The sequence below is a fragment of the Chenopodium quinoa genome, unplaced genomic scaffold, assembly GCF_001683475.1.
Source record: "Chenopodium quinoa cultivar QQ74 unplaced genomic scaffold, ASM168347v1, whole genome shotgun sequence".
Classification (NCBI taxonomy): Eukaryota; Viridiplantae; Streptophyta; class Magnoliopsida; order Caryophyllales; family Amaranthaceae; genus Chenopodium; species Chenopodium quinoa.
In genome coordinates this window covers 762,579-788,995 of record NW_018743206.1, presented here as the reverse complement: position 1 = coordinate 788,995, position 26,417 = coordinate 762,579, and the positions used below count along the sequence as shown (strand labels likewise).

Below are 26,417 nucleotides of genomic sequence, written 5' to 3'. Positions count from 1 at the left end.
TTTCACTTTAATAAAAATAAGTTCAGTTTAATAAAATTAATTTCAGTTCAGTAAAAATAATTTCAGTTTAGTAAAAATAAGTTCAGTTCAGTAAAATTCAGTTTTCTTAAAGAAGAATTATAATAGAATATCAGTAAAAATAATTTCAGTTCAGTAAAAATAATTTCAGTTCAGTAAAAATAATTTAAGTTCGGTAAAAATAATTTCAGTTCAGTAAAGTTAAGTTCAGTTCAGTAAAAATAAGTTCAGTTCAGTAAAAATAATTTCAGTTCAGCAAAATTAAGGTGAATCAAACAGTGCCTTACGTAAAGGTTATTAAATTGAATTGTATAAATAAATAAATATAGTAATATAAAATTAGAAGCTATAAAATTTTATATAAGAAAATTAAAAAATAAACTTAGATTAGTACCCATGTACGAACTCATATACATTTGTCCTTAAATTGTTGACATACATTAATCGACATAATATGAAAATTAATTTGAGTTCATTTTACTTTAGGATAATTAGTATTATATAATCAACTTTTTAAATATGTTTTAGTTAGTAGGCCGGGCTTTAAAATATTTAGAATAATTAGGTTTAATTTTCCAATATATGTTATATATAAAGTATACTATTACAAAATTATTTTTTTCTTATAAACGTTATGTATAATTTTAAGATTAATACAAAGTATGCTACCAAAATGATTTTTCTTTTTTAATTAAAATAAATTTTATTATCATATGATAAAAGTTGAAGGAAAAAAAAAATTGATATTGATAATATTATAATAATCTTGTAAAATAATATATTCCAATACAATCTATTTTAGTATTTTTTGTAACTTAAAGTTTCCTAGTATATAGAATATATGTAAAAAAATTAATTGAGTATAATTGAATTAAATATATTGTGAAAATGAAAATAACTATTATCTTAGGTTATAAAATGGATGTCATTAAAGTATGGCAGAAGACTGAAAAGGAAAGAAAAAAAGGCGGAAAATTTTTTAACTAAGAAATGATAAGTGTCATTCCTGATTTCGCCTTTCGTATAGGTTTATTAATAAGTTTTAAGACGCAATAACTAGTCCTAGTTAAAAAAAAAGTCTTAACAATAAAAATCTATTATCATTAGTAAATTAAAACCAAAATTAAGTATTTGTAATCTCATGCAATACAATATATTGTTAACCACTAAAAAATGGATAAACAAAATTAAATATATTTGATCAATAATATTCACCTTTAATTACTAAAATTCAATTTTAAAATGTAATAATATTATCATTTTAGAAAACATCACAAAAATTAGAAATAGCTTAACCTTAACTTAAAAAATACTAATTAGGGCCTGTTCTATTCATCTAAATTTCAGTTCAGCTTAGTTTAATTCAGCTTCAATCACTTCAGCTCAATTCCTAATTTCCTTCTCTCATAAACAATTCACTTCAGCTCTATTAAGTTCAGTTCAATTCAGTTTAAATATTTTCAATAAATCGAAACATGCCCTTAGTTAGAATCATAAAAGAGGGGTTGTTACATCCCAAGCCTTGTGATAAAGGGTCTGTTCACATTTACTTAATTTCAGTTCAGTTCAGCTCCAATCAGTTCAGTTTAACTCTAATCAGTTCAGTTCAGTTCATTTCAGCTCCAATCAGTTCAGTTCAGTTCAGCTTCAATCATTCAGTTCAGTTCAGTTTAGCTCAGCTCCTAATTTCCCTCTCTAATAAAATATTCAGTTCAGCTCAGTTCAGCTCAGTTCAGTTCAGCTCCAATCAGTTCAGTTCAGTTCAGCTCCAATCAGTTCAGTTCAACTCAGTTCAATAAATACAAACAGGCCCTAAATTTCGTTTATTTCATTAACTTTGTGTGTCTCTTTACACCAAAAATTAAAATTAAAATAAAGTTAGGTTCATTGAATTAGCTACAGAAAGCGACTCAATTAAAAGAAATTATATCTGACCTAACAAATTCTAGATTGGAAAAGCTAAGAGATTACAAGTATAATTTGTTGCTTTTATTTAGTAAGAGTTGAAAAATGGAATAGTGCCAATAAGACAAATTAGCAGTGTTTAGAAAATTAATTAGAAATTAAAATGTCCCATTTCGCTAGTATATTTATCAACACTGAACTTTAACTGACAAAATATTTGATTATCAATTTATATAAATTAGTATAAAGTTGTTCAAAACTATAGAGTGAGACGGTTCAAAAAATAATATAACTGTATTTAACTTAAGCATAAAGCAAAAACAGAGGTCAAAGTGATATAGGTAAATAGTCTAAAAGTCAAATTGAGACATTTATTTTGAAACACAAGGAAGTATTCATGAGCCAAAAAATTAGTAAGTACTCTGTATTCGTGAGCCAATAAGACAATTAAGTTAGATTTTTAAAAATCAATACTAGTGTGCAAAACTAATATAAGACCCTCTCAAATGGTAAAACTCAAGTGACTATTTTTAGGAAAGAGAGAGTATTTTTTGCAATGTATACCAATAATCAATAATTTGGTATCTAAACTTAGCAATTCTCAAAAAAGTTGCTAAGTATAGATACTCAACTTTGAGTCTCATTTGATAAAAAGTGTGGACCCTTGTCAATATTCTAATATATTTTATAATTTATTTAAGTTTTATCTTTTTTTTAATTAATTTTTAATCTTATAATAATTGATGGGTCATAAATTGAAAGTGACATTTGTATTTTAGAGAGTCTCATCATTGAGAAATTAGACTTCACATGAGTTGTTAAATTGAGAAGTGGGTATGGTATCACCATTAAAGATAAAAAACAACTCATTTTATATTTTAATGTTCAAACTTGAGTCTCACTATAATAATTAAAAATTTTGATGCTGGAATCTGGATTACATAAAATATAATAGAAGTACATATGATACTCTTAATAATGATAAGATATTAGATAATCATATGTCCACAAAGAATCAAAGATGTCATACTCAACTACTCAAGACACGATCTGTTGTCAACAAATTAAACTCATAGGATGATAAAGGCGTTTAAAGTACAGAAAACATACAAGTACAGCTTCCCAAATTTTTTAGTGAATTCTTTGTAAGCTCCAATGCGAATGGAAACAAATACTTTCTTAATAAATACAGAATGTATAAATAAATAACTCTGTTATCTTGTTTGATTCATCTTTATTTATAGTTTTAAAATTAAAAATTAAATTTAAGATAATCATGTTTAAAAATGTACTCCGTATATTGAAAAAATTTATTTGTGAAAAAGTAGGAAAATAATAATTAATTAAATATATAGATAATTAAATTGATTAAAGAGTTAGATTTATATTCATGTGATGTCATGGTCTCATGGATGAATCTTGAGCTTCTTTGTTAAGGCCGGGGTCCATATTTCCTATTTTCAATTTTTTTTTTTTTTTTTTTTTTGACAAGACGAAGTAATAAAGAAAAACCAAAAAAACAACTTAAAGGACCAAAGTAAAAAATGACGACGGCGACCCTGAATGGCCAACCAATGAGCAAGAGCAACCCATTGATGAGGGACTTTTCTAAGTTCGCAAGCTGAGAACCTTTTAATGAAATTTGTAATATCCTAAATCAACCAGCAACAAGAAATATCCCAATGTCTTGGAAAAAAGATAACATAGTGACAAATTAGGGAGGAAATATAATGAATGACTTTTGTATTGCTTGATTATTATTCATCAACAGGTTGAGTTTTTATACAAAACCTAAGCTCATAAGATAGAAAACAATGTCATAGATATCATTTAACACATAGTCAAGCAGTCTGTATAAATCAACAAACTCCTGAAATTACGACGGGCAGTAGACTTAAGAGCCCAGAACAACGCCTGTAACTCCGAGTGGAGAACAGAGGAAGAAAGGAATGCTCTGGAGCCCCCACCAATCCTATTTTCAACTTTCTTTGTCTCAAAGTGGTTGCCACACATTTTAGTCCATACCATGTACAGGATAAACAAAAAAAATGTAAGGCTTGGTATAACCGTATAGCTGGTAAGAAATTTCGAATCTTTTTATGATCATTGAGTAGAGGTGATCATGGTTAACCTGGTCCGACCCGATTTTGAGCGGGTTTTGGGTAGATTTTTCCGGCCCGAAAAATATTTTTTTTGGACGGGTTTGGGAATACACTTTTGCGCATATTTAGTTGATTTTTTAGGCCCGGCCCGAAAAGCCCACACGACCCAACCATTTTGGGTGGGTTTGGGCACAAAAATATTGGCCCGAAGCTTGGCTCGGCCCGGCCCAAGAAGTGGACATAATTTTTTTATCTTTGGCCCGGCCCGGCTCGCACAATGATCACCTCTATCATTGAGCCTTAGGGGTGATAATTTCTTATCCTTTTCATGTCACTCCTTTAAAGTGTCCAGCCTGCAAAATATATTAGACTAAAAAACTGCTAGTGTTAATATTTGATCAAGCTCGTTCTCCTTAACATATATTAACAGTACAGAGTACCAACTTATTTACCTCGGCTTGGGATGATAATTGATCGAATTCAGATCAAGTTTAGTTAGGCTAAGACTTGAAACTTTTTTTTTTTCTAAATGTAAACCTAGATGTGAGCAAGACTTATTGGGTGTAAAAAAATCAAAACCACACCTAGATCTAGTGAGTTTAGGGTTCAAATAGAGCAATAATATATTTTTAACAATTTTCTTTCCAAATTTGTTTTGGGCAATTTTCATTCATTTATTTAAATATTTAATTATACATAAAGTATGAAATATGTGTTCCCTGTGTGCTCATTTATATTTTAAATGAGTTTTAAAATATACTAAATATAATATTGCATACATAATACTGAATCAACTACTTGGTGAATACAACAATGTTAACAAAAAGGACTAATGAGAGTGAGAGATAATCCAAGTGGTTGATAACAAGAGTGAGAGATAACAAAAAGCACTAATGAGAGAGAGAGAGAGAAAAAAAAAAAAAAAAAAAAAAAAAGAGTCTAATTGTGTTTTTGTAGTTCTACGAATGCAAAATAGTTTACTATGTAAATAATATTGGTCTCAGGAAATATAAATAAATTAGAAATTTAGAAAACGATATTCAACTTAAGAGTGAACAAATAATACTCCACTAGCTTAAATGACCCAAAAGCCAAATCAGTCCATGAGACTCCTCCAGCTTAAAAGTCCAATGAAGCATCAAGTCGTCAAAGCAATCTACTTCCTTCGTTTTTTTATTAAATGCATCACTTTTGAAATTGCGAATCAATTTTTAGAAGATGATCCATGTAATATGAGAAAGATAGAGAAAATATATTTACTAAAAGGGAAAATGATGCATCTAAATTGAAACTTCCATGTATAAAAAATAATAATAAGAAATGAAGAAAGTATTTGCAAGGCCAACCCACATGCTATGAGGTCCATATTATTAAGGTATAAAACTATAAACAGCCAAATAAACACCAAATCAAGGTATCTACAAATACTCAAGCATTGAATTCTCTCCTTGAACTTCAATCACACATAGTGACTTAGGTATTGTAGGGGTTTCCTCGGACACATCCCCGAAGCCAATTAATGTGCTCTTTTGTACAGGTGACTTCAGCCCAACTCACTTTTGATCCGTACAGTCTTCATCCCACAAATAAAGGTTAAAGTCTTGACCACATTATTTTAACCGAAATAATATGGATATGGAATATCTGATTTAAGATTTTATTCTACTGATTTAGCAAACAAAATTCAGTTGAAATTAAATTACAGCCCTAAAATATCAAGGTCAATAACGTTCTCTCTCAAATGCCTCATAATACTGATAAATGATGGAAACAGCTAGCAAAATACCAGTGCCAGAACCAATTGCACCTAATAAGTCAGCCAAAATTGTGAGAGCTCCTAAACAAATCCCACCAAATGCAGCTGCTGTTGGTATGTATCTGTCCAATTCTTTGTACATGCTTGATTGCCTATGTCCTGGTATCATCATTTTTTGTTCCTGCATTTCAATTATTTCCCTCGTATTAGACTATTAGTAGTATATATATACACCATATATTTTACACTAACAACATGTTTTAAATATTCACTCCGTAATATATAAAAAACAAGTGCTATTAGTAGTATAAAAATGTTGTTCAATTATAATATAGGCGAATTGCGCACCTTTAAATGGCGGGCAACATTTTCGGCAGAAGATCCAGATCCTTGAGCCCAAATCTTAGAGAATAATGCACAAGCTGACAACATCAATACGGTGTAGAATAATCCATGGAATGGGTCTTCTACTACACCAGCCAACTACATGCACACAATTTTTGCATCACACATTATGTTCAATCACAATCATCAGCCCACCTCCGCATGTCAATCGCTTGAGAGTAGAGGGGGAGGTATTATTGCCAAGCATTTTGTAGTTGGTGGAGTTTGGACTCGTGAACTCAAATTTACAAGGTGAATTCCCCACCTACTCCACCAAGCTTTGCTTGGGAGTATATCCATAACTAATTGGTTGCAAAGAAGATGACAAGATTATAATCCGACTAAAATGATATATACTTCGTATATTACTATACTCCGTATAATCATACGAAGTCCCATCCTCTAGTTTATACTTGTATTAGTTGACACAATGTTTACAAAGTAAGCATGCTGTGATCAGTGGCGGATCCAGAATCCTAACTAAGGGTAGCACTGGACAATTAAAAAAATATAACATTGGTGTAACGCAACGTAATATAATCAGCCAAACAAACTATGTTTAATTTTGGATATAATGCGTTATGTAGTCGTATTATAATTAACAATCAAATTCAACCATTTATCTTGACAAGTTTTTTTATTTTCTTACAAACAATTTAAATTCTAGATATCGATTATACTATGATAAATTGTTCACCTATTTATTATTTTATTTTGTAAGTCAAAGTTGCATATGAATATTCACAGAAAACTTTGTTATAAATTTCCCATGTGCACGTATGCTAATGTAAATTTTAATAGAAAATATCTTTAATAATAAAAATTATAACAATTGAATATTAATAAATTTTTCGTTGAGACGATTCCAACAAATATACCTTGAAAACAAATATGACTCTCCTTACAACCCTCTACCACTGAAGCAATGCTAAAGATAGTTAACATAAATACAGATTGTAATCTTTATATAATTTAATAAGCGCTTTTTTCATAAAAACAATTAGTTTTTTAATTTTTTTTTTTGGGGGTAGCACGTGTCCCCCCAGGCATCAACGTGGATCCGCCACTGGCTGTGATTAATGTCAAACCTTAGTAATAAGTAAATTATAAATAAAACCAAATGTGAATAGCTCTTAAAGTCAAAACGTATCAACTACGTAGTAATACTCCCTCCGTTACTTTTTACTCGCAACTTTGAGGGCAGGAACGGACTCCTAGGCAAAAGATGGTAAATGGTAATTAACAAAAAATAAGGGCATGTGTTTAGTACTAATTCAACCCAGAAAAAAAAAAAAAAAAAAAAAAATATTAAACACAACCATCTACCAGCAGCACCACCACCTAGCAAGACCATCACCTAGCACCGTACCACCACCACCTAGCACCGTACCACCACCACCTAGCACCGTACCACCACCACCTAGCAGCACCCAGAGCCACGATTCGACCCAGCACCACCCTCGATTTCGCCCACAACCACGATTTCTACCCAGCACCACCCCCGATTTCGGCCTAGAACCACCCACCAAATTCGAACAACCCATTAAATTCGAACAACCCATTAAATCGAACAACCCAAAACCACAACTCACCACCACCCACAACTCCAAACCCACAACCCACGAACCCAGAATCCAAAACCCACAACTCAGAACGCGAACCCAGAAACCCAACCCTCAGAACGCGAACCCAGAACCCAAGAATCCCACCCCTGAGGAAAATGGCAACCCACAATCATCAAGTAAGGCTTAAAATTGGTCAAATTTAACCCTCAAAACTCTAGATCTAGAGTTCTCATGGTTAAATTTGACCATAAAACCTTCAAATTTGAGCTTCAATACCAAGGACGAAACAAAAACAGAAATGAAAGAGAGAGAAGACGGAGGCGGCTAGGAGCAAGGGGACATCGGCCATTGACTGTCGGCGAGTCAGCAAACCGTGGCGGTCGAATTGAGGGGAGATGAACAAAGAGAGAGAAATTTCTTTGATTGTTGAATAGAGAGTGGAGATCGGTGGTAGGTGGTGGTGGTGGTGGATGAAGATGATTTTTTTTTTTTTTTTTTTTTTGAGGAAAAGATGAAGACGCTGATGAATTTGGATGGAGAGAGAAGTATTTTGGTGGAAATAGTTAAATTAATTAATGTTAAGGCTTAAGTTAATATGATAAAATTAATAGTTTAATTAAGATGTTTTAGAAAAAAAAGTAAGGGTAAATCTGTAAAATCACACTAAAAAACTTTCTATAAAAGGAAAGAAATAAAAATGTTGCAAATAATGTATAACGGCTAAAAATGATAAAAGTTGCGAGTAAAAAGTAACGGAGGGAGTATAATTACTTGCATACTTTAAAAATCGTCTTGTTATAGTTTTTTGCATAAATTTTTTGAAATATTACTTTGAAGTCTTTATTTGTCTATAAGATGATATTATAGTCATATTATACTCATATATCTTGTTACATTTTAACCCCAGAGCAAAATTTAGATTACCTTAGAGGAGCAGTTATATAATATGCTAGACCACCAACTGGAACAGACACGCCAGAAAGCTTGGATTGCTTGATTGCTTCCATTTCCCAAGCAGGCTAACTATGAAATTGCCACCGAATTTTCTATAAAGAAGCTTTACATCAACAGAAACAAACTCAATATAAATTCAATGTACAAATAAGTTTCATAAATTCACAGTTTTTGTTATTAACCGAACTGCTGTAAACAATAAAAACAGAACAAAGTTACCGGGAAATAGACTGAGTCGCGGACTATGTCGCTCTCTTTAGAACATTCACGGTACTGCCCTTTAATTTGTGCAAGCAGCTCGTACAACAACCGGATGTTCCCCAGGATAAAACAGCCTTCCTCTATTGTAATTATACCGGTGGAACTGCACAAAACCACCGGGCAACTAAACACCAAAAAAGAAATGAAACTGCTCGAGGGTTTTGTTTTTGTGAGGAAAAATAGAGAGGAGAAGAAGATTGCTTTCTGTATTTTTTGTGTATGAAAAACAGGAAATCAACACGCCTTTTTTTTTTCATATTTTGTGGAGAGGGAGGTTGTCAACGACTACACATTAACTAGCTATAGATGGATGAGATATAATCAAATAATATTTACTTATTAATTAAAATCCAGTTCTGCCAAAACAAGTATATAAGTCAGATAACTTACCTGAGAGAAGAAGTAAACATTGGTGACAAAGGCGGATTGCAAAATGATGGGCATATTAGTGGTGTAAAACAGCTTGATTGGGTAAAACCCTTTTTTTCCCCTAACATTCATTGATTTTAAGGGCACAATTACTCGAAATCCATGGAAATAGACAGCTATGAAGAAGATCAAAAGGGTTCCAAACAAATTTGTTACATTTTGGAGATTTTGTCTATAAAATGCTTCTCTAAGAGCTCGAGCTTTGTCTTTACGAGATATAAGTAAGTGAATTAAGGCAATGGCAGCCCCTTGGAATTCTGGCCCTCTCCCTAAGTTGATTGTTGCTGGACTGAATGTCATCCATATCACATTTTCACTGCGTAAACTATACAAGTCTTAGGTGAGATGGACTTACAATATTTTGTAACATATTAAAAAACTCCGTTATCTATTGTGTTGCATAAAAGTAAGAAGTCACTTTTTAAAAATAGGAAAGTCACCTCGGTTTCACAATACATTGTTGTAATCCACTTTACACAAAAAATAGATTCACTTAGGCATGCATTTACACAACACGCTATATAAAAGTTCATTGTTCTATTCTCTAGTTAAATTTAGTCTCTTGTACTTGAGTGATTTAGCAAATTCTGTGTATAAGACTACCTTACCAAATATTTGAGGCCATGAAAAGGGTGATTCCGGAGCCTAAACCGTATCCATTTTGAAGCATTTCGTCGAGGCACAACATAATGCGTATCCATTTTGAAGCATTTCGTCGAGGCACAACATAATGATTCCAGCAAAAGTAAGTTGGAGAATTATAAGAACTGAATTTGCAGCTCCAAGTTGAGCAACACTTCCATACATTCCAAAAAGAACGTAAGCAGTAGCCTCACCCGCTGTTATAAGAATTCCCAGCAACTTTTGTGCACCATTCCTACAACAATAATCGTATATAGTAAGGTCATGAGGCTAAACCTAGCAAAAGTTAAACATGGTGTATTTGTGAAGTAGAGATAACTCGGTAAGGTACTTACAAGAGCTCCTGATCTTCCATAACTCTGTAATCTACTTGAAAGATGTCTGAAGCAAGCAAAACTTGCACCACCATGCCTGAGGTAACTATGGGGGAAATGCCAAGCTCCATGACAGTCCCACGACTCGAGGCTAGAATGAGTCGCATCCAGTATAAAGGATCTGAACCAGATTTCGAATGGATGCCATCCAGAGGAAGTTGGCTGCAAACAAGGAGAATGAAGAGGGATAACACAGTGTATATGACCTTCTCTTTGAAAGGTACAGTCTTATCCTTATCCGGCTCTTCAACTCGAGGTAAAAATGGAAGAAATGGTCTTACAAGATCAAGTGCTCTAAAACCCCCCCTCATGTTCCTGTACTGCTTACAGCTACAGACATTTCATTGATCAGATGAACTTTCAAAACACACAATTTCGTGCGCTTGTATGGTTGGAGGTGTGGTGGATGTCTTTAATGATGATGCATATAAAAGCCTAAGAATTAGGGTAACGTTACTTGAGACATGTCATGAGGAAACACTCAATACACATTGAAGAAACATAAATTGTTAGAAGAATGAATATTGTATGTTACTTCTGTACTGTTGCACAAGTTCTGTAGTATAGAATGTATGGCAAGGAAATGGGTATTAGAGAATAGAGATTCAAGACAAGACACTAAACAATACATAAGATAGTTAACCCGAAATAAAGGAAATGCATGGGGAAACCGAAGTGAAGTATATGCTATGTAATTTTTCCTCAGAAGTGATAAATACAACACGAATACAGCCTACAGACCTGCCCCAGAGAAGTTCTTACATCTATTACAGAACCCATAAAATGATTTTTGTAATCTTGAGCAGCTCAGATATCTCAAATGTAATTTCACTCGCATTCTTAGAATAGGACCAAGTAAAGATAGCCATACAACATCATGGCAAATACAAAATTTGATACCATAACATGCCGACATCACTAACCGTTAAAAAGTCAGTCTAATAGCGGTAGGAAGCATCTGGCATATACCTATTCCCCACATTGTAAGGGTTAAACCTTGGATCATTGTAATTTACCCCTTTATATTCACCAGGTTTAGGCTCAGGTGCATGAGCCCCTGAACTTACTTCTCCACTCTTATCTCGGTGGCGATGCTTTGACCTCTCCTTGTGTGCTTTAGACCTTATCTGCCCAGTTTTATGAGGGGCTTCACTAGAACCATAAAATTCTGAGTACTCTTGTCTTTTGGAAGATCTGTGTTTGCTTGACAAAGAAGGGTCCTTCATAGACGCTGATCTCATCTTCAAAGTCTTTGCTTCAGAATGCTTTTCTGTAGTATCTGGAGCATATGCTTGCCAGGATTCAGAAACTGGGACAGGGGTCCTCTGCTTTTGGGCTATCAATTGCGGCTGTACTCCATCTTCAGGCATCTTTAGAGCGTCTTTCAAGGGAGTGAGTCCTTTTTTCGGGCTAAAACGAGGGGGAATTAAGGGAACAATGACATTACTCAGCGACTCATGGGCTAGTTTCCCAAGATCACCTATCATCTGTCCAAATGGAGGCCATCCAGATCCAGCAGGAACTTGTTCCTCCTTTACACTCTCCAGGATTGAATTTTGCTTCTCTTTGAGCAGTTTTTGTGGATCATCTGATGCAGAAGATTGTAGCTGCAGCAAGATATAGAAAGCCAAGTGAGAATTACTAAATATCCGAGCTTTGTAATGTTTACCAACAAAGTTCCTTGAGACAATTTTAACTTTGAGGCTCATACAGATCAAATAAAAAACACCAACCACATTGAAGTGTATCATGAGAAGCTATTATTAAAATATATCAGAAACATTATGATGGATAAGATTCATAACACGAGCCACTTGAACAATGGTAGGGATTGGAGAATGTTTGCATAGGTGTTTTTGAGGACACGAGTTCTAAAATCATATTCTCTAAAAATTCTATAGAAAAAAGGGAATGATATCTAAAAGTTGCATGTTGCTAGGAAGTGGTTTAAACTTTTTTTTGGGAGCTTTTGTACATACAAGCCACTAGAAAAAGCAATAATTTCAATGAGGTTGTAGTAAACCAACGAGCTGTGTTTACATCATATAAGCTAATCATATAAGCTACAAGTTAAACAGGGAAAATCATGACAGATGTTTGCCATGGTATATGATTTTGACAACTTGATGAGCTACAAAATTTTCACCTTGATTTCTGAGAAGGTGATGTCTAACCATAACAATTTGCTAGGAGTGGTTTGAACTTTTGTTGGGGGCATTCATACATTAAGCACATTTATAAATAAAAAATAAAAATAAAACGAGTATAATTTGCATCCAAGTCCAAGATACTAAAGCAAAGAAATTTGAACGGGGGTTCAAGACATAAAGTGAATCAATGAACTCCTTTTAAACACAAAAATTGCTGGATAATAGTACTCACAAATTTCGAGATAAAAGCAGGTCCAAATCCCTGATGAAGCAAGCATGAGGCATACCCAACAAACATAGCACCAAAGACCATGACGATATCTGACAGTACACAAGAACCAGTTAATTAATTAAAATTTGTTCCAAAACACAAACATAAAAAAACAATCCATCATATTTGATGCTCAAAGATAAGCAGCTATTTTAGCACAACAAAAGACATCAGAACTTCAGTCAAATTCATGAAAACATAATAAAATTGATTTTAAACAGAATGTGCACAGCTACATGTGCAAGCATCAACAAGCAACTCTAGTTAGAAGTACTGTTGTCATACTAGAAAAATTTCCATTAGAAATAAATCCTTTGACAATCTAAGCAGGACAATAAGAACAAGTAAACATAAGAACGCAACACAAGACATTCATGTGGAAAATTCTCCACGCACGCGCAACCCCCCCCCCCCCCCTCCCCAACACACACACACACACACACCCGTTCAATTCACTTTCTTTTTTGTCCGTTCTTTTTTGCTCTACTCACTTCGCTCCTATTATCCTCTTATACCACACCTTTCCACACACACTCTTTTACTCTATTAACCTCTCTCTCTCAAACACACCCACACCTTTTTAAAAAAATTATATAATTACGTATCTGCAGTAACTGAGTAGAGCATAGAAGAATGAACTGAGTACTAAGAAGCCATTGCTCATCCTAAAACAATTAATAAATCAAACACCATGGAAACAATCTATAGAAACTAGAGTGCACATGACTCTAATTTTAAAAGCCACATGTTGTTGGCATGTATGGACCTTACTACCTTAGGACCCTGCAGCGCTCCGCCATACAATAATTTTCACTGCAACTGTGGCTATTTAGGTTCTTCATTTCCACACATTGTGAGACCTTACTTAACAAAACTATTTCTTTGACCAGCATACAGACTTTATTATATGGACTTATGAACCATCTGTACATTAAGACATGAATACAATTTGTACACACTCTAAACTTAGCAAGCCTCCACTTATGAAATATGATCGAAATACTGCTCCCATAAATTTTATTATTAGAGTCAAAGAACTAATAATTCATAATACATGATATTCAGCTTTTTCATCAAAATCGTCAGCTAAATATTATCTTAATTACTTACTCCCTCCAATTTATCAATGTGTCATATTAGCTAGTTCAAATTACTTCCAAATATAAGTTATGGCATAATTTTAATTCAACATTAATGTCACTATACATAATCCATGTAACATCAAAGGTGATTTAATAATATCAATAATAATGTTGCATGCCATCTTTCAATACTAGTCCATGATACAACTTAAACTAAAGCTAACAAATTTCATATTGTGTATAAAAATTACTCCCTTTGTCCCACAAAATCTTTCCATTTCTATTGGCAAAGAGTTTTAGGAGAGCATTTGTAGTATGATCAATATATAAGGTATTGGGTTTTGTTATCTTTTCAATAGAGATGAGGGAAAGGGAGGACCAAAATAATACAAGGGAGAAGAATAAAAATAAAAATGAAAAAAGAGGAAAATTAAAACATTATAATACCACGTGGACCCAACCCAAGGAGAAATGAGAAGCTTTTTTGTGGAACAGGGATTTGAGAAATTAATTTTACTAGGAGGGAGTAGCTACTAACACCATTAATATTTTGATACAGAGTGGTTCTTATATAGTGCCTGAGAATTCAGTTATCATAAAGGTCAACAATTTAATTTCTCAAGATCTCAGAAATTAAGGAGCTCTAGTGAGCAAGGAAACTTCAAACACAAGTGATTAAGGAGATCAATACACAAGTGATTGAGGAAATCAATACACAATAGATGACATGAAGCCCACCTGTCACTGAAATGGAACTGTAATTAGAATCACAGTCTTCTTGATTAAGAGAAATTTTCCGAAGTGCAGCATTTCCTCTGTCAACAACTAACAACGAGCAAGTGGATGGCACATAGACCACGTCAAAATCTGCGGAGAACTTTGCATCTTCACTTGGCCCATCTGTGTATCCTGCAACATTTGACTTCCCTCCAGCAATTGTTGTCACTCCTGCATACAGTTGTCAAATATAGGTTGAATCAATTAGGAGTGAAATAAACCAATTGGATTAATATTGATATCATTTTCAATGAACATACCCCCTTCTCCAACCTTTCTGATAGCAAGATTATCAGTGTCAGCAATGTAAACATTTCCTTTATCATCCATGGCCACCCCTTTAGGATGATTAAAACGAGCATCATTTGGTTTACCATCCACATGCCCTGTTTTACCCTGAAATGATCCAGCCACTAGCCTTGCTCGACTATCTGAAGCATGAAAAATCAATGGCACAAAAGAATTTAATTAAGATGCACACTCAAATTCCTGTTCTTTACAAGTTTCCAACACTTAACATTACTTTCAGATGAACCCTTCACCAATCTATTGCACAAAGTATAGACAAGTAAGCATCCAAATATACTAGTTATCTTCTGTATAATTGTCTTGGCTAGCACCACAAATTACACAAACATGACCTAAATAATACAATTTGGTATAAGCCTGATTTTCGACCAAAAGCTACACATCAATACATGACATATGGAATCCATGTATAATTGGCTACAAGCCTTACAACCCTTTTCAAATCATGCACAATATGAATCAAGCTTGAACAAAAATCAACAAAACAAACAAATAGTCTTATATTTCAAACGCAAGCGTGGGCCAATATTTAAAACATTACATACATTACATACAGGTTACAGCCTTTTTCCCAATCATGCACAATATGGTTCAAAATTGAACAAAAACAAACAATCCAAACAAAACCCAGAAAACAAGCATTCAAAGAGAGTGATGAAAATATCATACACTGTGACAGTGGAGGAGTTATCCGCACAATGTTGCTACCCTCTGAATCAACAGCAAAGAGCTCTCCATCATGAGATACCCTAATGGAATAGGGTACAACTCCAATTGCATTCCCTTCTACAATTGTCTCCACTAAATACCCACTCTCAAACTGAACTACTGGTCCATCTGTAAATTATACATCAAACATTTGATTTTCCGAAACAAAATTCAACATCACGAAAAATGCATTATATAATACACACCCATCAAATAAATTAAGCTTTAACACATAAATACATGTCAATAGAGTCAGTAAATTATTTAAATTAAAAAAAACCCATTAAACATTTCCATACTTAAATTCAACAAAACTAAAAATCCACTAAATAATAAACAACCATCAAACATTTTAAATCTCTAACATATGATTTAACATAACTAAATTTAGTAAATTAAATTAAAAAAAAAAAAAAAAAAAACTATTAATTTTATATACCTGATTGGGATGATTTAGGGGAATTCTTAGTCCATTTGAGTAATGAAGAGAGGTGTTTAATCAATGGACCTGCACCAAAAATTACAAACAATATTAGAAACATGAAATCCGAAGTAATAATGTAATTAAAATGGGTAGCTAAATTATAACAGAAATCTAATTTGAATTGGGGTTTCAAAGAGAAAGAGAGATCACCAGCAGGAGTAGAAACAACAGCAGTAGCAACAGGAAATTGAGAGAAAAAGGGAAGAAGAAAAAAGGGTATTAAATTAATAAAAAGGAAGAATGTTCGCATTGTTGAGGAATCACATAGAAGAAGAGAGAGAATTTGAAGATTCTGGGTATTCTGAAATGGTGTAGTAGTAGAGCACTACACACTTTCCAACTCCTTTCAGTCTTTCACACTCTCCTTTACGATTTACTCCGTATTAGTAAAATCCTTTGCTTTATGCATCACTCACCCAAAGTGAATTTTTTATTTTATTTTTATTTTTATACACATATCTATACTTTATATTAAAAGGCTTCAAAAAAATTTTCCTCAAAATACAAAAAATAAAAAAAAAAATGTTTCAAAAGTTCAAAGTATGTGTGCTATGTCACAACGCCACATCATGATCCAAAGTATATGCGTCACGTAAGTGTAGACCCCTACTTTTGGCCTCTTGTCTCGAAAGAAAGTGCGATGATATTATAAAAATCCGTTCTTCATGTTAGATCAAAGTTGAAGTATTTATAGATTACGAAATGCATTATGAAGTAAGTTTTCTCATATTTGAGACCAAGTATTCTTAGAGCCTTGTCCGATTACTAATTAGGCCTAAAACGTGCTCATACATGTTTAAACTTGATTAATAACGGACCAAAATGCGGCAAATGCAATGAATCGATCCAATGGATCTTACATTGTTGAAAACCGAGCCAAACAGATAAAACAACCATCATATTTCCATTCATGGCCTATACAGATGGATAGCCTTTCAAAGAGCTTTCCAATGGTATATTATAAGCCCAATTCCGAGCCAAAATGAAGAAGTTATGATCAAAACACTAAACCGGGCCCTAAAACCGATACCCTTGCACTCCAACAGCCATAACTTTTGTTCCATAACATATTTTAACCTAATTTCAACGGAATTGGAAAGTAAACATTCAGAGCTTTCCAATGATATCTCACACGCCTTAATCCGACTCTGCAATCAAAAGTTATGGAAGTTTTAAAAACACGTTTTCGTATAAGGCAAACCGCATCCCAGCACAACTCAGTAAGTTGCGCGCGCCTGGCGCGCACGGCACCCAGCGCGAATCAGAGAGTTGCGCGCGCCACCTGAAGGCGCGGCTCTAAAACCCTAAACCTAGATCCCTACGCCTATAAATAGGGGTCTTCGTTCAGCATTATGAGGACAGAAAAATCAGAATTAAAAACTCTAGCATTCTCAAAACCCTAATCTCTCAAATTCTCTTACTATCATACTACTTTTCTTCTCTCTTCCCAAATACTTTCCAACCCTAATTGAATTCAAAGAAAGTCCTTGGAGGTACGAAGAAGAAAGAAATTCCATGCACGCATTAAACGGAGATTTAACATAAAGAAGAACGGTTAGTTTCCCAAGCACTTAGATAAATCACTTTTCTTTTATTGTTTAAATAACTTTAATGGATTAATTAGTGTTATTTGATCACTTTAAACAAACTTTTAATTAATTAATTCACATAGTATTATTTCGTTTAATCAAGACTAGAATTTGATAATTAATCGTTGTTTTATCACTTAAGACAAGGCGAATATTGTTTATTTTGTTCTTTTCACAAATATTGATTAAACAAAGAATAACGACTTTTGCAATGTAATTCCTACGTGATTAATGCTTGTAAATAAAATCAACTAACTTAGTTTTAGGTATCACGATGTATATATTGTTTGGTGATGAAATTGTAAAAAAGGAAGAGCTAGTAGAGGCCGCAATAGGGCTAGAATAGCGATTCTCCTTTAAAGGGAACGTTATTTTAGTACCCTCAGCTCGCTCCCGAACTCATTTCTGGTTTATGTAGATCAATTTGGGCATGGGTAAACTTACGATTCGTGCTAATTATCCCTTGAACTCTACTTGGGAGAAAGGCATGAACGAGGTTTATGAGTTTTCCTAAAACTCATTGGCGACTCCTACTTGTTTCTTACAAAAAAGCGTGATAAGAGTATCATTTCTAATTCAAGGTCTCCCAAACAGTCAGGAATTCAAATCCAATTCAAATCCTAATATACCCTAAAAAGTGTAAAGTCCTAGGCTTTTAAAGGACCATGGGCATCTAAGGAGAAGGATCCCCTACGATGGGAACACCCTCCTTCTAGTAAGCTAGCCACTTCAATTAAAAAATAAAATATAATTTCAACAAGATTTGAACTTAAAGCCTCTAATGCATACTATCTCAACCAAGTATTATTAATATTTTAAGTTTCACATAATTTTATATGTTCCATTCATTTATTAAGTAAATTAGAGGTAATATAATTCCTTTATTTTTCAAAGATTAAAATATACTTTCTCCGTTTTTAAATACGCTCCACTTCCCTTTTTCGGCTGTTTTTTAAATACTTGTTACATTTCCATAGTTGAAAAGATTTTACAATATTTAATTAATTTCTCTCACCTAGTGGAATCAACATAAGTTATATTTTATTAATTTCATATTCTTTCTCCTCCTCTTCCCACTACTTTAGATTTATACAATTTTTTATTCTTCCACCCACCCCACTACCTCCATATTTTATTTCTTTCTCCTATTTCTCCTAAAACTCCGCGCATGGAGATATGGAGCAAGTATTTAAAAATGGAGGGAATAAATACATATATTGAAAAAAAAAACATTCGAGGCAACGCCCAAACCATTACACACACTAAGGGCCTGTTCTCTTCCGTTGAAATTCAGTTCAGTTCAGTTCAGTTTAGCTCTTAATTTATGTCTAATGATATTGCTAATGATATAAATCCAAATTTCATTCTTTTAAGCTCTTATTACAACGACGACGACGACGACAACAACAACAACAACAACAACAACAATAATAATAATAATAAATAAGTAATAAATAATAATAATAATAATAATAATAGTAATCATCAATAAATAATAATAACAATAATAATAATAATAATAATAATAATAATCTAATATATATAAATAAAGTAGGCATTTTTGGAGAGCATTGGGAGCGCCACATAAGAAAAGGTATATTTTCGACCAATTAAAAATTAGATTTCTATTTTATTTTAGAATTAAAAAAATCACTCGCCACCTAAACAAAAGTGACGAATGAAATTTTAATTTTTTGCCACATAGATAAAAACGACGAATAGTAATTTATTAAGATTTTTATTATTTAAGAACACTAAATTTTATCATTTTTATTTGTTACAAAACTAAAAATTATCTTTAGATATTAGGATTTATATTAATTAAAAAACTAAAAATTATATTTTGATATTTAAAAAATATAAATTATCATTTGATGTTAATGGTTTTATGTAAATATCTGATGATATGACTTTCATACAAAATTTTAAAACTTATAATGCAAGAAAAATATTAATATACAAAATGGTATATAAAAATTCTTGCATCGCACGCCACATAAGAAAAAATAATATTTTGACCAATGAAAAATTAGATTTATATATTAATTTAGAATTTTAATTTTTCAGTCGCCATTTAAGAAAAAATTAACAAATGAATTTGAGAATTGAAACAAAAAATAGTAATTTAAGATTTAAATTATGAAAAAAAAACAAAAATTATCTTTTATATTATCTTTTACATTAGGATTTATATTATTTTAACAAATAAAAAAAATATATTTTGATTAAATGATTTTATCTAACTATCCGATGAATGAGATAATATTTATTTCAATTTATAAATTCAAGTTCTATATATGTAAAATTTGAAAAAGAATAATTTAAAACTTAACAAAATAATTTACCTTAAATTAATGTTTAAATAATAGAATAGAAAATAAAAACAAAAAATATTAAGAAATTACAAAAAAAATATACAAAATGAAATATTTAAAAACCGTGCATCGCACGGGCTTACATCTAGTAATAATAGTAATAATAATAATAATAATAATAATAATAATAATAATAATAATAATAGTAATAATAATAATAATAATAATAATAATAATAATAATAATTTAGGGTTAGATACTAGTTAGATACATGTATTAATTAAAACATTAAAGAGAGTGGGTTAGGGTGTTGGACTGTTGGGTCGTTGCCTCTGTTAGCTTTTTGTGTTTTTTTCTTTTCTTTTTTTTTAAATATTTTTTTTAAATTTGTTTAAATGGGTTAGATACATGTAAGTGTTTTGTGTTCTTTTGTCATAATACTATTTTATTTTTAAATTAAATAGTATATGTGTTTAAAATGCACTACAAGAAAATAACTTTTTCGTGGCGATTATTTTAACCTTTAGTATCGATTGTAATTGCAACAAAAAGCTTTCCCAACGAGTGGTCATTCGATACAATATCCCCCGTTGCCTTAGACTTTAGTAGTGGTTTTCAATATCGTTGGGGTTGGCCTCAATAATCGATACGAAAAACTACATCCAATCGTGGTGATTATTGCAGCGATTACAATCGCTATAAATGTTTAACTCATTTTCTTCAAAAAAAAAAAACATGCGTATGATTTTTACAAGATTCGAACATGCAACCTCAAACTCTTATATTAAATGTTTCACCAATAAGCTATGACATATTTTATGTATTCTTTGTCAAACAATATTAATATATCTAGTGTTGAAAAGGCTTTTCGTATCGATTTTTAGGATTTAGTGGCGATTGTAAATGATACGATTTCTCAAAATTATATAAATGTGTAAAAATAGTGTGGATATGTATTATTATGTTTTTCGTATCGATTTTATATGGCTAAACCATGGCGATTGTAAAATGATACGACTTCCTTAAATATTTCACAAACATACTTGCATATTGTAGCAAATGTACAATCGCTACGATATAATCGCTATGAAAAGACATTTTTCTTGTAGTGATGTTTAGAGGTTTCAAGTTTTTAATATATTTTCCATAAATTTTATAATTATATAGTATATTTTTCGTAAATATTTTAATATGTACATTTGTATATACACATATGTATAGTAATAAATAATCAATAAATAATCAAAGATCACTAATCCGTAGTTAAAAATCACTAATTAATAAGTTCAGTTCAGTTCAACCGAGTTCAGTCAATCAGAACAGACCCTAACTATACAAATAGTCGAACATAATTGTTAAATTAAAACAAGAAATACACAAACTAGCAACCAGAGGCATCGCCCGGGGTACGCACTAGTTATAATCTTACAACTAGTGAGTATCCTGAGCCCTAGGTTGCTACTATTATAGAATATAGATATACAACTACTAATTTTATTAAAAGACTATTTAAAACGGAAATTGTCAATGTCAAAACAAAATTGGTTGCAACGTGCTACAATCATCCATACTTGGGCTCTGTCTTCTATTGGAGTGATTATAATAAACCCTGATGCTGCTTGCATTAGTGACAATACCACTAAGCTTGGGGGTGTTATGAGGGATCATATAGGTGATTTAATGGTTGCAACGTGCGTTCAGATTCAAGGATGCTTCGAGATCAATATTGTAGAAGCTATGGCTGCCAGACACACTCTACTCATGGAAGCTAGTTTAATTTCAATTGAGTTATTCAGGAAATGGACAACCTCAAATAATTGTTCAATCATCTTTCCAAAGGCATTTGCGATCCTTCTTGCTTTGACCTGATTGTGAAAGACTACTCACCTTGCTTCTCTTTGTCTTTCTTGTAGCTTTTCTCATTTGGGAAAGAGGGGAAATAGGGTGGCTCATGTGTATGGCCAATTGTAGTAGAGACTATGTGGATACGAGGGTATGAATTGAGGATATCCCTCCATGCGCCTCTGCTACTGTTTGTCAGTCTTTCATGCCTTAATTAAATAAAATCTTTGGTCATGTTTGGTAAACAACTTATTAGGGATAAATTAGCTATTTTGACCAAGTTTAGCGGATTGACTAGTCAAATAAGCTAATTTTAATGTTTGGTGGTAAGCTTATTGAAAAAGCTTATTTGCTTCAATAAGCTAATTTACAAAACGTTGGTAATAGCAGCATATTTGAAAAGATGATTTGGTTGATTGTGTTTGATGACAAACTTACCCTCTTATTTATACTAAGCACCCAAACAAATCATTTCACTATAATTTTTTTCACTTCCCACTATTACTTTTGCACTCAATAGTCCATAGCAGATCTCAAGGTAAGTTTTCTCAATTCTCTGAGAGTGAGGGATAACTCAAGTGGTTAGAGCTCCCTCCCGGTTCCAGGAGATCGTGGGATCGATTCTCACCCCTGCCCTTGTGGCTCTCTAAACAAAAAAAAAAAATTATCTTTGCCATAATTTTCTTTTTTTTTTTAATAATTGTACGCGCGTTATTTTTTTTTTAAAAAAAACATTAGTTGCTTACAAATAAATCCAAATATTAGCAATCCTTATTTCCTCTAAATAATTTCCATCTTATCTAAAATTTTCCAAATCATTATTACCCATAAATCTGATTTTTAAAAATATTCTTCATGCTTTTTTTTAATAAAATTAATTATTTGGTTTTAATTTTTTTTTTATGTTAGATGAATCAGGTATTGAAGACTCATTCACAAATATAGCTCTGATAGCCGCCTTATAAATTGGACTACAACATTTGTTCATATAAAAAATAATCTCACAACTTCATTAATAAAAGGAAAATTTGATAAATACCACCATCTATTGTTGCCAAAATTATTGAAAATACCACCTCAAGTTTTTTTTTTTGAATTTTACCACCTAATTTTTTCCTAAACTTTTGAAAATCCCACCTCTTTCTTAGATGACGTCATTGTGGGTCCCACATATTCGTTTTCCCTCTCTCTTCCCTCGATTTCCCCTGTTCTTGTTCTTCTTCTCCCCTCTCTTCCAATTTCGTTTCTGGAATTTGATGGCATGTACAAAAATTTGCGCAAATTAGGTTATAATTTATGCAATCTAACCTAAAATGAAGTGTACTGATTAGATTAATTAGGGTTTGGGTAATAATTAATTTGGGGGTTTTGCTAAATTGGAAAAATTAGGGTTTATGAAGTTAAAATTGAATGAATAAGTGGACAATTAAACAAGTAATTACCACGAATAAACCCCTAATTTGTCGAATTTAGCAAAACCCCCAAATTGATTACCCTAATTTGTCGAATTTAGCAAACCCCCCCCCCCAAATTGATCACCCTAATTTGTCGAATTTAGCAAAATTCCCAAATTGATTGCCAAACCCTAATTAAACTAATTAATTCAGTTCATTGTAGGTTAGATTATAGAAATTATAACCTAATTTGCGAAATTTGTGTAATTGAAATCAAATTTGAGAGATGAAATTGAAAGAAGGGAGTAAAAGAATAGGGGAAATCGTGGGAAAGAGAGGGAAACGAATATGTAGGACCCACAATGACATCATCTAAGAAAGAGGTGGGATTTTCAAAAGTTTAGGAAAAAACTAGGTGGTAAAATTCAAAAATAAAAAAAAAAAAAAAAAAACTTGAGGTGGTATTTTCAATTTTGGCAACAATAGATGATGATATTTATCAAATTTTCCGTAATCAAATTATATGTCCAATTATATGTATACATAGCATGTAAATTTGTTTAAAATTTATCTTTTATGCAATAACTAATCGTTCAAAATTAAATATGCCAATGTCCTTATTGGTCATTTTGCATACTCAAACAGCTTTAAAAAATCAGTTATTTTCCCCACACACTTTTATACAATCAGCTAATGCAAAAAGTTACTCAAATCAGTTAATAAAATCAGCTAGCCAAAATCAGCTAACTCAATCAACTTTCATCTTTCCCCCAAACATGGCCTTTTCTTCACCCTTCCCCACAAAAAAAAAAAAAAAGAAAAAAAAAGAAAAAAGAAAAAAGAAAAATGAACCTTGCGGTTTGCATTTATAATAATTTTTTTACATATTAATAACATGGTTGATTATTGGCTTGAATGGTTAGATAGTCATATTTCTTATAAGAAGTTGAGGGTTCAAATCACCTTATTCTTATGTTTTTATATAGAGTAATGTTGAGATATTGGGAAGTTGACGTGGCGTAATAAAAAAAGGAAAAATTGCCCGGAATAATCCCACCTTTGGGCCGTCTGCTGAAAATAATCCCGATTTTGAATTATTTTTATATAATCTCACCTTTACCCCTAATCTGCTCCTAATGGTCCCAGGTGAGCAGTTACTTGTTAAAAAGAGATTTTTTTTGTTTGAGTACACATGTCACTGTACAATTTGTCCAAAATTTTTAATAAAAAAAATGAAAAAAAGTCAGTCAGCCACCCGTCCACCGGCCCCAGCCACCTTACTCAGTCGCCGATTTGCAGCAACCATTAGATTAGAGCTCGCAACCATCTGATCAGGCTCCCCGAATCGAAGCAAACATCAGGGATGCAAAATTCGAGCCGGGTAAATGGGGGGGAGGCCGAAACCCACCACACCAATGCCAATGCGGCTGGAATCAGGGCAAGTTTTGACTCGCGGAATCGAGGCAGAGAAGCTTGGCGCGTCTGGAATTTAGGAAAGGGGAAGGTCGACACGGCTAGAGGGGGTAGGGGACGTCGGTAAAGCCAAAATTGGGGGATGGGGGTGGTTGCGAGGCCGGAAATAGGCGATGGGGGTGGTCGGATTCGTGGGACGACTGGGATAAGGGAGTTCGGCGCGTCGGGGTTGGTGGCTAGGGTGGTTGGCGTGCCGGGATTGGTGACTGGGGAGGTCAGCGCTCCGGGATCGGTGGCTGGGGAGGTGGTTTGGCTGGTGGGTGGCTTTAATATTAATTAATATTTTTTTAAAAACTTTTTTTAAATTTTTTTAAATTTTATTATTTAGACTAATCGGGTGCCGACACGTGTCAAGTAACTTGCTACAACAAGTTAAGTGACCGGTTGGAACCATTAAAAAAGATCGGGGGGGGGGGGGTAAAGGTGGGATTATTTTCAGCAGACGACCCAAAGGTGGAATTATTCCAAGCAATGTTTCCTAAAAAAAAGGACTATGTGACACATCGACGTTTTTAGGAACGGTTTTTACTTTTTAGTAGTAGTGTAGATACTCCGCCACTCCCTCTCTTACTGATTTACGAAATACTCACTTCATCCCATAACATAGTTCAAAGAATTATTTGCTCATTTTATAAATGGTGGTTAGATCTTTGTTAGTCTTTGAATGATGTAAAAATGGTGGTTATATTTTAATCGAAATTGGATTTTTTGTGGTTACTTTTGATTATGGTGGCTTTTGTGGTGGTTATATTATGGTGACTTTTGTATGAGCTGTACCCAGTTAATTCCCCAAATAAACAAAATTGGTATAATCATCTTTTTAAGTACAAGTGGAGGGGTACATGTGTCTTTTCATGTACTAGTTGAGGGGTACATGTGTAATTTTCTCACCAAACAATAAAAGCAAGTTGCAAACAGTAATTGGACAACTCACCAAAAATACAGAATAAATGACCACGCTTTTTCAATATATTTACAAAAATGCCATCAGATTAACAAAAATTTGTTTATCAGATCAACTTGTATTTGCCCATTTTATACCTAGTGCTTATTTGAAAATTCGCTCATTTTACAAATGAACAACGAGCTATTTGCTCATTTGACAAATGAGTAAATAAATACTTGTTCATTTGTGAAGTGATGAAATAATTGATTGCTCATTTGTAATGCTTGTTGATTTAATGAATGATTTAAAGAAATGTTTGTTCATTTGACAATTGAGCAACTAACTATTTGCTCATTTGCTAAATGAGCAAAAAAATGATTGCCCATTTCCCAAATTAAATGATCAAAGAAATGTTTGCTTATTTTACAAATAAGTAACTAATTAGCTGCTTATTTCCTTTTATTTGACAAATGAGCAAACAAATGGTTGCTCATTTGACAAATGAGCAAAGAAATGCTTGTTGATTAAAGAAATGTTTGCTCATTTGACAAATGAGCATCTAACCATTTGCTTATTTAACAAATGAGCAACTAAGTTTTTGCTCATTTGTTAGATTAGAACCTAAGTATTTGCTCATTTGACAAATTCACTATGTTTTGCTCATTTAAATTTTGTTTGCTCGTTATAATTATGTTTGCTCATGCAATACGAAAATCCTAAATTGGGAACACTCAACTCAAAAAATCT

The 26,417-nt window shown here is 32.6% G+C and overlaps 1 protein-coding gene and 1 pseudogene across 1 annotated transcript; both read right to left on the bottom strand.

Moving 5' to 3' along the window:
• Nucleotides 1-5,659: 5,659 nt before the first annotated feature.
• On the bottom strand, nucleotides 5,660-10,701 carry LOC110734022 (annotated as a pseudogene).
• Nucleotides 10,702-11,028: 327 nt separating this feature from the next.
• LOC110734021 lies at nucleotides 11,029-16,569 on the bottom strand. The gene is made up of 7 exons (XM_021914079.1): nucleotides 16,322-16,569; nucleotides 16,127-16,195; nucleotides 15,649-15,816; nucleotides 14,931-15,101; nucleotides 14,632-14,841; nucleotides 12,773-12,861; nucleotides 11,029-11,997 (listed from the first exon to the last, which is right to left on the bottom strand). The coding sequence occupies exons 1-7, from the start codon at nucleotides 16,419-16,421 to the stop codon at nucleotides 11,329-11,331; spliced, it is 1,476 nt and encodes a 491-aa protein (XP_021769771.1). The 5' UTR covers nucleotides 16,422-16,569; the 3' UTR covers nucleotides 11,029-11,328.
• Nucleotides 16,570-26,417: the final 9,848 nt, after the last annotated feature.

Bases quoted from the DNA above. Each gene is read 5' to 3' on its own strand.
- LOC110734021 (XM_021914079.1), bottom strand. From the start codon at position 16,421: ATGCGAACATTCTTCCTTTTTATTAATTTAATACCCTTTTTTCTTCTT. The intron at 15,102-15,648 runs GTATGATATTTT...TTCATGCTTCAG, and splicing joins AACTCCTCCACTGTCACAGT to ATAGTCGAGCAAGGCTAGTG. The intron at 11,998-12,772 runs GTGAGTACTATT...ATCTTGCTGCAG, and splicing joins CTGCTTTTATCTCGAAATTT to CTACAATCTTCTGCATCAGA.